The 12,201-nt window shown below is 36.3% G+C and overlaps 1 protein-coding gene across 1 annotated transcript; it reads left to right on the top strand.

The window, feature by feature from the left end:
• Nucleotides 1-571: 571 nt before the first annotated feature.
• Nucleotides 572-10,309, top strand: SEC (Tetratricopeptide repeat (TPR)-like superfamily protein). Its single transcript, XM_039022988.2, has 28 exons — nt 572-1,115; nt 1,701-1,846; nt 2,089-2,187; nt 2,272-2,322; nt 3,090-3,206; nt 3,497-3,553; nt 4,246-4,365; nt 4,512-4,574; nt 4,701-4,779; nt 5,110-5,219; nt 5,331-5,384; nt 5,470-5,537; nt 5,636-5,738; nt 5,937-6,139; nt 6,268-6,364; nt 6,907-6,978; nt 7,103-7,179; nt 7,252-7,368; nt 7,441-7,525; nt 7,601-7,768; nt 8,188-8,298; nt 8,410-8,496; nt 8,588-8,715; nt 8,789-8,871; nt 8,996-9,101; nt 9,187-9,333; nt 9,816-9,936; nt 10,018-10,309. Exons 1-28 carry the CDS (start codon nt 941-943, stop codon nt 10,129-10,131), a joined length of 2,958 nt encoding a protein of 985 aa, XP_038878916.1. The 5' UTR covers nt 572-940; the 3' UTR covers nt 10,132-10,309.
• The last annotated feature ends 1,892 nt before the right edge of the window (nt 10,310-12,201 follow it).

Here is a 12,201-nt window from a genome sequence, read left to right as displayed (position 1 = left end):
CAACACACTTGTCAATGGTATATTCACGTACTCAATATTTAGCTTTTTTCCACTCATAAGGTAGATTCTTATTTCAAACTAAAAAATTATTAATCATAATCATTAAGATTGAAAAATTTCAACCCACAAAATTTATCACAATAAAACTACCACCATCATTGCAGAATGGTTCATTCTCATTCGGTTTTTCCTTTTACTCTCGTAATCAGCTGACAAGTCATGCCATTGGCGAAGTCGTTTCCACAAAAGTAGATTCTTTCATCTAATCAAGAGAATTTACAACTCTCATTATTGAGACTCGAATCCTAACCTCGTGAATGATAAAGAACTATCGATATCTCGATGGAGTTCGAATTTTGAAAAGAGAAGAAAAGAGGATGTGCACATATTATGATAGTATCACTCGAAAAAGAAGATTCTAAAATTGACAACAAAAGAAAAGAAAGAATTTCTAAGGAAAAAAGAGAGAAAATTCTAAAGAACTTTAGAAGAGAGAGAGAATATGGGATCTCATGCCAAAATTTCTTCATACACCTCTCTCCCTCTCTTTCTTCTAAATACGTGTCTATAGCAATAGAATCTAATTTTCTTACCCCCACAACGGCTTAATCTCGACCGTCCACGTCAACGGTCTAGATCTCTCCCCTCTTTAGACCTTTTTCTTTATTTTCTCCTATTTATACGCCTTGCCTCTCTCCAATTTCACCTTCGAAAAAACAAATTACTTTCTTTTTGGGGCAATTGTTCTTCTTTGTCTCGTTATTCTTCCGCGATTTTCGAAGAAGTACTCGAAAATTCCAAACTGACGTAGGGTTTGGTTTGGTTTTTCCGAGCTCTCCTCATTTCTTCTCTTCGATTTGATTTTCTTTTACTGTGTAATTTTGTGGGTTTTTGTCGCTGGACCTCCGATCTGTTTTGATCCTTTGAAGGGATCGCGGTGATGATGTCGGTACAGGGCGAGGTTCGCCATCAGCAGCTGCTGCCGGGGACTGGAGCTGTGGTTGGGGTTTCTCGAGCTGCTTTTGGTTCTGATCGCAGCAGCGAATCGTTTGTGGGGAAGGCGGAACCCCCATCACTCAGCCTGGTTACGTTCGAGAGTCCTGATTCTCATGAAGGTTTGTGATTTTGTTTGTGAATTGGGATTTGGGGATTTGGGTGTTGTTCGTTTGTGAAGGAAGTTTAGTTATTTAGTACAGCCTACCTCTTGGAGGTGCTTAATGCAGTGGTTAGTTGATGATGATTTTTTTTCCTAAATCGGTGTTTCTGGAGCGGATATCTTTTCTGTGGTTTAACTCGTTCATATATTGGGGATTTCATGCTCGTATGCTCACATTCTCAACGCTAGCTTGGGGACAAATTTATTCTTATATATCTGTTCTGTATACTGTTCACATAATTTTCCTTCACCAAATAAAAAGAAGAAGAAGAAAAGAAGTGTTTTGTAAGGATTTTTCTGTGTGTATTTGCATTTTTACTATTAATTTAAATATATTTCGAACTGGAGTTTGCATTCATTGCATCTTAACAAACATTAAAGGAAAGAAAAATAGGAAGTCGAGAAAGAGAAGCCATGTGGTTTCACTTCCTTGCCCCCCATCATTGTTATGCTGTCTACATGCATCACAAATTAAATGAAAAAGATGTTTTATTAACTTCCATTCTTTAAAAATACTTGTTCTAATATCATGTTTTTGTTATAGTTGATGAAGAAACCTATCTGGCTCTTGCTCATCAAAAGTACAAGAATGGTGACTATAAGCAGGCGCTGGAGCACAGTACTCTAGTTTATGAGAGGAATTCACTTCGCACAGATAATCTTCTTCTGATGGGTGCCATATACTATCAGGTATTTTGCTCTGCAGGGCTAGGTTTTATACCGAAAAGCTTTTTTTTTTTTAATTTTTTTTTTAAAGAATTTTTAATTATTTTGATATATGATGAATTATTGTTAATGTAGTTATCTATATCTTCAATTCTCCAGTTCTTTTACCTTTCCTTATGCTCATTTTTCCAGTCAGTAATGATTCAATTTCAAGTATGAGCTCGACTTTTTATTTTATTTATTATTATTATTATTTTTTTTTACAGTTGAGCGATTTTGATATGTGTATTGCAAAAAATGAAGAAGCTCTCCGTATAGAGCCACGTTTTGCCGAGTGTTATGGAAACATGGCTAATGCTTGGAAGGTAATCCTTGTGATTGTGTTTGGGATTCTAGTTGTTCTTTATTTGCATTGGGTGCTGATGCTACTGCCTTCATTCACCATACAGGAAAAAGGAAATATAGATCTTGCAATTCGTTACTATCTACTCGCCATTGAGGTTTGTAAAGATTCCTGATCCCATTTCATGTAAAAGTGATGCTGATTTAATGGCTACTAACAATGAACATACTAACCTGTAATTTACTTCTCTTATACTTGGGCTCATAGCTGTATACGAGGTTGACCTCATTTTATTTGATAAACTCTCATGAACCGCATGAATTGTTGCAACAATACTACGTTGTATGTGACTAAAATTGTTTGTCTCAATATCATTTGTTGTCATGACTCCCACCCTTTTGGTGAGTGTCAAAAGTTAGCAATTTTTTGATCTAATTTCAACTGGAGTTTTGATTTGAGCATCTTATTGTATCCAATTTTCTAGGTTTCTTGGTCTGATATTTAAGATTTATAATATTGGAGGAACTGAATAGACTTTAAGATGGCTTGTCATCTGGTGTTTCCACCTTATTTTATGATCTAGATGTTGATTATGGAATTTATTACTTGTTGGGACTTAATTTTGATATCATCATTAAAATGAAGGCTCTATGTTTCTCATAAAAAAAAAAAACTTAGGATCTATGTATTTCTTTCTGGCTAGATGCTTGCTTTTATTAGCGTTTATCCTTAATATTATTTGATGGGCTTGTTTGAAATAATTCTGGAGATTTTCTTTCAATGTTTCCAAGTCCTATTCTTTTATTAAGTTGCTTATGGAGAGTTTAAGGGCTATTGTTCTAGAACTGCATTCATTTATGGTTCTCAATGCCCCTTTTCACTCTGTGCAAGTGTGGTCCTCAACCTATTTTGCTGATGCTGCAGCTTCGACCCAATTTTTGTGATGCATGGTCAAACTTGGCCAGTGCATACATGCGGAAAGGCAGGCTTGGCGAGGCTGCGCAATGTTGTCGTCAGGCCCTTGCATTGAATCCTCTTCTGGTAAATTCTGACCCCCACTCTCCCTCTTTGGTCCCTTTTTGTTTAACTGGAGCCCCTTTTAGATTAGTTGGGCTTTCCTCGGGGGATTTTTTGTATTCCTCATGTATTATTTCAATTTTCTCAATGGAAGTTTGGGGTTTTATCCGGAAAACAAAATCTTCTTCTTTGTTTTTTCTCAATCTCTTCCTCTCCTACTATCAAGTGATGTTTGGATTGATATCATGCAAAATTATACTTGTTCGAAGCAACAAGCATTTTGATACCTTCCTTCTGTGTTCATTGGAAAATAGGTTGATGCTCATAGCAACCTCGGGAATCTCATGAAAGCACAAGGGATGGTTCAAGAAGTAAGTTCCTTAACTATTTTTTGAATGCCCCTCTTTAAGTTTTGCGTGTGTGATTGATAGCTGAACTTTGGACGTTTGGGATCTGGGATCTTGAGTCTTGAGTCCTCCCTTTCCAATATACTATTGAAACTGAGTTTAACTATGAACTTTCCTAACAAAATAATTTCACATGAACCCAAGTAATTTTATTGATGAGAAGAAAATGCGACAAGAGATTGGATCTGAATTCCTTTTGAGCATCACATGTCTTTTTGTTCTTCACACAATGGGTATCCTCCTTTTTTATAAGAAATTGAGATATTATATTAATAGTCAAAATAGTCAAAAGAGTAATATCCTAAGGGTTTTAGGGATGACAAATCCCTAAGCCCAATTTAGAGAAGGTGAAAAAAAAGGCCACGAAGGAGAACATAGATGTTACAAAAAGAATCAAATGAAGTGTTAACTTATGTTTGTTTCCAGTAGTTGGGAGGAAGAGTGTCATCTATTATTTAGTTTTTCATTCTTAATGTCTCTCTTCCTCCAGTAAAGTTACTAATTGAAACAATTCATTGGTGGAACTGTGTTGGAATCCACAGTTCGATACATATTTCAATTTGTTATCTTCAGGCCAGGGAACAGATGATGGTTGGCCTTGTTGTTACTTCCATGCCAAGTCTGCAAATTGTCAAGGAAACTAACATTTTGTGCAGGCGTACAGCTGCTACCTTGAAGCTCTACGTATACAGCCTACATTTGCGATTGCATGGTCAAATCTTGCTGGTCTTTTCATGGAATCTGGTGACCTTAACAGAGCACTTCAATACTACAAGGTATTCTCGCTCTTATTTAATTCACAACATTTCACAATGGAAGTGACTGGTTTCCAATTTCCATTAATCTGTGCATGGAGTTTTATTGATTGCCTAAGTCACTTATATGTCTTTCTGAACCGTTCTTGTACTGTGTAATCTTTCAGGAGGCCGTAAAACTCAAACCCCAATTTCCGGATGCGTACTTGAACCTGGGGAATGTTTATAAGGTAAGGTATCACATGCCTTGTATGAGCAGGTCCGAGGGCTGCAACTGTTTGTCCTTGCATTGGAGAGTGTCTCCTCTACCCTGATATTAGAGAAAAAACAAGAGGTTTCTTTTGATTTTTTTCCAGGCTTTGGGAATGCCTCAGGAGGCAATTGTGTGCTACCAACGTGCCATTCAGATGCGACCGAACTATGCAATAGCATATGGTAAGTGTTCATGCTAGGTTTTTGAATACAATTACAATGTTGTGACACATGGATCTTTCTTGAGCTACTGACTTTTGTTGTGGGATTGGGGCATGTCTTGATATTCTATGAGATAAACACTTCAACCATTCTTTTAGTTTGGCTTCTATCTACTGAAGTGTTTTATCTCATGTGAAATATCTGGGGCTGAGTTTTCCAATTTCGTGCTCAAGAATGGTAGCTTAAGTTGTACACGTTAATTTTATCGTTTACATTCTCCATGTTGTTGGTTAATAGTTGTCTCATTTCAACCTCTCCGCCTCCATAGTTGACACGTGTTGAATATTTCAGGTAATTTGGCAAGTACCTATTATGAACAAAGTCAACTTGATATGGCAATACTTCATTACAAACAAGCTATTACATGTGATCCTAGATTTTTGGAAGCCTACAACAATTTGGTTGGTTTCAAATGATTTATCATCTTAAGTAACCATGAGTTTTTATCTTGTCATCAAATTATCTTCTACTATCTTTTAACATCTACATTGTTCTGTTCCGCTATTTTTAAGGGTAATGCTCTTAAGGAGTTCGGCAGAGTTGATGAGGCTATACAATGTTACAATGTATGTTTTTGTCAATTGTCATTCTATTCTTCGTTTAGTTTATGGTCCTTGTTTCCAGTGATTAACATTATCTTGCTGTGTGAAGCAATGCCTTACTCTGCAACCAAGCCACCCACAAGCTCTTACCAACCTCGGGAATATATACATGGAATGGTATATGTTTCACTGTCTTTATGATCTATATATCCGTTGCTATTTATTTCACTGCTTATTTCGGCGATGATTCATAAGAGCTAAATTCGTACCTACAGGAATATGGTGCCTGCTGCTGCTTCATATTATAAGGCCACACTTAGAGTAACTACTGGACTGTCGGCCCCCTTTAACAATCTTGCCATCATATACAAGCAACAGGTAACAAATTCAGAGATGCTTTAGTCTGTGTTCTGTACCTAATGGTTTGAACAACACCAAAGTAAATTGGACATATGCATTGGGAGAAGTCCCAAGAATAAGTTACAATAGGGAGCTTGTGGGAACTGTTAGAATAGTTTGATTTTCCATTTAGAACTCCTCTATCTGTTTCTAACCCTTTAACTCAATCTACTACAGGGAAATTATGCTGATGCAATTTCTTGCTACAATGAGGTGCTTCGTATTGATCCGTTGGCAGCTGATGGCCTTGTGAATAGGGGAAACACTTATAAGGAAATTGGTAGAGTGAGTGAAGCCATTCAGGACTACATACGGGCCATTAATATCCGCCCTACTATGGCTGAAGCCCATGCTAATTTAGCTTCAGCTTACAAGGACAGGTATTTCTTCTCTCCCTGTAAAGGCAAATTTTAACTATGCCCCTAAAATTCCCGTGCAATTTTGTCTTATTTTAAAATGATCTGATGATGTTGCCTTGAACATCCTTGCAACTTCTTCTTGGCTGTAGTGGACTTGTGGAGGCTGCTATCAAGAGCTATAAACAAGCATTGCTTCTTCGGCCTGAGTTCCCTGAAGCAACATGCAACCTTTTGCATACATTACAGGTAATGTTATGATTTCATTTACATTTCCCATGGTTTTTAGTTGAACAAAAGGGACATGGACTGCATATTTTTACTGGAAGCATGCACTGTGTAAAAGATGATCCATAAGCACACTAAAAAAGGTTTCACTCATCTCTATTTAGCTTGTTTTATAAGTAATCCTAGTCGGGTGCTTATATGATTTAATTTCTTCCATTATAGTGTTTGATGTCAAAATTTTGCAGCCATAAGTTCCACATGTTTGTTGCTTTTGTTGAGAACTCTTCTGATTCTATGCTGTTGTCTATATATTCTCCTATTTGCAACATTTTAGTCAAGAGCTGTTGAGAAAAGCCCCGTGTTTTATGATGCATGTGGTACCTAGCTCCCCAAGTTTTCTGCATCAGTGTTTAGAGGCAAAATTCAAATTTGACGATTGGTGTAACATTTAGCCTTGTTTTTGGCCAGCTCGATGAACTTAGATCTGGTTCTTTGTGTTAGGCTGACACCAATATTTAAGCCTTGAAGTTTTATGAACGAGAATATATGTTCTTCTTTTGCAGTGCGTCTGCAATTGGGAGGACCGTGATAAAATGTTTTCGGAGGTAGAGGGGATTATCAAGAGGCAAATTAATGTTAGTATGACTTATTTTTCCTTTACAGTATTCACCCCTTCTTGTCCTTTGCTCCTTCCGCTTTAATTTATTTTATTCAATTACTATGCAATGTAATTTTGTGCCTGACCACTCTTTGTTTCAGATGTCTGTTCTACCAAGTGTTCAACCTTTTCATGCAATAGCATATCCTATTGACCCATTGCTTGCACTTGAAATTAGGTACAGTAATTCCCCTTTGTATACGTTCTTTAAAATGAATGCAGCGCTCTCAAGTTCTCTCTGTTCTTACAGCCGCAGTTATGCATCACACTGTTTGAAAATTGCATCTCGATTTTCACTTCCTAGTTTCAACCATCCTTCACCAGTTCCTATAAAGCGAAATGGTGGATTTGAGAGGCTGAGGATTGGGTATGCATTTACCTAAGTTGTCCTTTGTATTCTTTAGAAATTGTTCATTTTACTAAAGCTGTTGACCTGCAGCTATGTGAGCAGTGACTTCGGTAATCACCCCTTATCACATCTTATGGGATCTGTTTTTGGCATGCACAACAGAGAACATGTTGAGGTCTGATAATTTATGTTTTGGCATCTTTGAGAAACCTGTTTCTCCCATCTGTTTTTCTGACCCTTTCCTCTTTAGGTCTTTTGCTATGCTTTGAGTCCAAACGATAATACGGAGTGGAGACAGCGTATTCAATTTGAAGCCGAGCACTTTGTGGATATCTCTGCCATGACATCTGATGTGATTGCAAAAATGATCAATGAAGACAAAATTCAAATACTAATAAACTTGAATGGTTATACTAAGGTATACTTTTTGATTTTGTCCTGTTTTGCTTAGTGAAGCTCAACTCACTGTTTAATTTCAGGTTCTTTTATTATTTTTTAATGATTTTTCTTCAGACATCGTTTTCTGTAATTATCTTGAAGATTGCTTTTCATGCATTGGATGTTCAAATAATGTCCTCTCAAAAAATTATGATTTTGTGTCCTAGTGGGTCGATCGATTCTTGTATTAAAAGCATAGAATATAGGAAGATACGTTATTTCTGTGTTGTGTACTATTTTCAAGAGGACTTGCATCTTGCCAAATGATTTTTGAGTTAGAAATGTAATGCCCACTTTTGAAACCTTAAAGCTATTGGTTTAATATATTTGTCTATTTTAGTTCTTCTTAATGTTTATTATTTTTATATAGTATAATAAATATCTAGATGCACTTTGCAGGGAGCTAGAAATGAGATATTTGCCATGCAGCCTGCACCTATTCAGGTTTCATACATGGGGTTTCCAGGAACAACAGGGGCCACTTACATAGATTATTTAGTGACTGATGAGGTGAGCTTAGTATAGCTTACATCATTTTTTTTTTTGTTTTTTGTTTTTTCCCCCTCCCCTGTTGTTGATGTTGTTTTGTTAAATCTTATGAACCTATCTTTCTGCTTTCAGTTTGTTTCACCTTTACGTTATGCACATATTTACTCTGAGAAGATCGTCCATCTTCCACACTGTTACTTTGTTAATGATTATAAGCAGGTTAGTACTTCAAAATGTAATTTCGTACTGCCGAGTTAGTTTGTTTATTAGTTTTACATCTGCCTCACCTATTATTTGCTGTGCAATGCAGAAAAATCTGGATGCGTTGGATCCAAATTGCCAGCATAAACGTTCGGATTATGGGTTACCTGAAGGCAAATTCATTTTTGCTTGTTTTAATCAGTTGTACAAAATGGATCCAGAGATCTTCAACACCTGGTAACGATAGGCCTGTATTTGACTCGTTTTCCACAGTTTCTCATCTCACCAGATGCTTTCTTACTGGTACCAGGTGTAATATTCTCAAACGCGTGCCAAACAGTGCACTTTGGCTTCTCAGATTCCCAGCTGCTGGTGAAATGAGACTTAGAGCATGTATGAATAGTTCATTTGATATTGTTTTTGGCAGTGATAAAAGTTTTCCTGTCTTGAGTCATTTATGCTATCGACATTGGAAAAATAATTTCTACTGGTAAATGAGAGTTTTGATCTCGCACAGATGCTGTCGCACAAGGAGTGCAACCAGAGCAAATAATTTTCACAGATGTTGCGATGAAAAATGAACACATCAGACGTAGTGCTTTAGCAGATTTGTTCCTGGACACGTTAGTCATTCTCTTCATCTCTATGATTGTCCCTTACTATTTTATTCTAATTTCTTTTGGTTTCTGACGTAATATTCATGTTCAGGCCTTTGTGCAATGCACATACAACAGGAACTGACATTTTATGGGCGGGTTTACCAATGATTACGTTGCCCCTCGAGAAAATGGCTACTAGGGTTGCTGGGTCTCTCTGTCTTGCAACTGGACTGGGAGACGAGATGATTGTTAGCAGGTGATTATTTTTATCATTGCACAAGTTCTTGTGAGCTTGTGAAAATCATTAAAATTTTGGGAACTATGCTTTTTAATAATGGAAAGACTGGATATTACCAAATGGGTAAGTGGGAAAAAAAACAGTTGCTTTTACTTTTTTCATCTTTTCAATCTCCATCACTATAATGTGGGTGTCGTTGTTTAGCATGATGAGCAATTAGATTACGAACCGTTCGATTGTTTAAAAATAAAAAACTACAATTAAAAGTAATGCTTCAGGTTCGAATTTAGCATTCAAATGTTTTTCTTCCCTCCATGTGACACTGGTGTGGTCAGTGTTTGTTTCTGAAACAGGAACTTTCATACTAATGCTGAAGTACTGTGTTCATAGTAGTTTATGCTGCAAAAATTTCTACTGTTTGCAATGTTATTTTACTTCAGAATCAGGCAAAATCATAGCCAGGTGGTTTTCTGATTTATTTTGTTTGAAATGTTATGTAGCATGAAAGAATACGAGGAGAAGGCAGTATCACTGGCATTGAATCGGCCGAAACTGCAAGCACTTACCAACAAGTTGAAGTCAGTGAGGATGACCTGCCCTCTATTTGATACAGCTCGATGGGTATGCTCATGTGATGTTAACATTTTATGTTTGTATGTTGGATAAAAAATACTGACCGATTCGATACCATATTTGTAATAGGTGAGGAACTTGGAGAGGTCATACTTCAAAATGTGGAACTTGCATTGTTCAGGGCAGCGTCCGCAACATTTCAAAGTGACCGAAAACAATTTGGAGTATCCCTTCGATAGATAGGTAAGAGAGATGCCACGGGATTGTATATAACAAAAGAGGGAAAAAATTTGTGTAGAATATGTATCAGCAGGGGGTATAATATACTGTGTGGATCAAAACCGATGTTATTGTAGAGAGATATCATAAAATGAATTGAGATAAAGTTATTTGGCTACAGCAGCACAGCCATTTCATGCCACTCATTGTATCTGTAAGCCTTACTGGTAGTTTTGATGTGATCTAGCCTGTTGTGTTTGTTGTGGCATACCAACTTGATGTCGACATTGTATCCCGTGATTGTTTCAAGTCGTCATATGACAGGACCGGCTTCTAGTTAAGTATCATCATGCTTTTAGTTGCGGAATGAACAGGTATATGGTTGTTGGATTACATTGTTGTAAAAGACAAGCAGCGGAATGAAGCAAAAAATTACATACGTTTGTTGGTGAGATTACAATGAAATGTTAGCAGCAGCAGCAGCAGCTTTATTCTTATTATTTTTTGAGAAGTAGTGGCTGATTTTTGAGCCATTTTTTAAAAAAATGTATTATGTACGAGGGTGAAGCAGTTTGATTTGGATTTCTTGCACGGGTTTTAATTTTTCTTTGAATTGGATTGGTGAGGTTTGAGGTGAAGTAAGAAATTACTTGGGTTCCTTTTAGGTTCCAATTTTGTAACCTTAAAACTAAAAATTGGGAGTCTTTTGGGATGTTATGGGCTTTGATCAATTGGATGACCTTTGAGTCAAATTGTTCAAGGACTCAATTTTTGATTTAGTTGTTTTATTTTTTATTTTTATTTTTAGAAATCAATATTTCAGGAGGTGGTTTGTTTCATGGAAGATGTCTATATGGAGGGGGTCCTCATGAAATATGGGTTCTTAGGATTCTCAGGCCTTCTTTACATTTTTAACCATTTTTTTTCATATATATTACAAATGACACTCATATATTTTCATTTTCTGGTTAAAATAAATATTGTGAACAATATATTTTTGAGAAAACGAGTCAACTTATTTCACTCACACCATCCCCATTTTCAAACTATTAATCTAAATTATACATCAATCTCCTTATCCCCATTTTCAAACTATTAATCTAAATTATATATCAATTTCCTTTATTTGTTGCCAAAGTGAACGTAGGCAAAGTATTTGCATTATCATATTGTAAAATAAAATAAAATTTTAAAAAAAGCTCCTTCTTACCTGTTGGATTTATTTTCCCCCAATAATAAACTCGTTTCCCCATAAACATTTGTTTACTTATCTTTTTGTTGACACATACCGATTGCATACAATGGCCTTTTGGTATGAGAAAAATGTAAACAGAAATTCCAAGTCCACTTCTTTGCCTTTATTCAACTCACTCTTATTCAATTAGATCACCAATTATCTGAAGACTCACTACTAATTAGATCACCAATTCTAAGTCCACTTCTTTGCCTTGTTAGTATAGGTAGTGACTTTCCTTTTAAACAGTTTTTAACCATATTTTCATGTCTTTAATATCCCTATTATTCAATATGATCTCCTTCCATCCATGTCCCCCTCCTAAACTCGGAGCGTTACACTGTTGTGGATGTCCAGTCTACTTGTTGCACCAGCAGGACTTTATTTTAAAAACTTGTGTTTTGTGAGCTCAATTAGGGCTATTTTTTTGGGTTGATCCATCTTCTAAGCCCTAGGTTTTCTTTTTATGTGATATGGGGATGACCTAAGGGGAGGAGAGTGGAAAAGAGGCAGAAAATCAAAGAGAAAGGTAGCCGTTCAATTTTTCAACGCTCTCACAAAGTTATCGATTTTCGTATTTTGAACTGGATAGTGCTAAAATTTGGTTAGTTTAAGGACACATAAGATCTCGTTTTGAACGATTGAATTGTTGTTTGGAGCTCTAATTTGTCCATAATCACCGTCGAACAGGATCTGTAAAACTCTTTTTTTTTTTTATCTCTCATGTGTTCATCTTTTACATATGAAAGTATTGGTGGGTAGTGGGTAGTGGATAGTGAACCTTTGTATGACTAATTTGAGTTCTTTTTCTTCAATTTTATCATAATAAAAGGAGTTGCAAAGATGAACTATGAGTGGTT

Source organism: Benincasa hispida, chromosome 2 (assembly GCF_027475165.1).
Source record: "Benincasa hispida cultivar pf3 chromosome 2, pf3_genome.v1.1, whole genome shotgun sequence".
Taxonomy (NCBI): Eukaryota; Viridiplantae; Streptophyta; class Magnoliopsida; order Cucurbitales; family Cucurbitaceae; genus Benincasa; species Benincasa hispida.
This window is presented reverse-complemented; position numbering and strand designations above follow the sequence as displayed.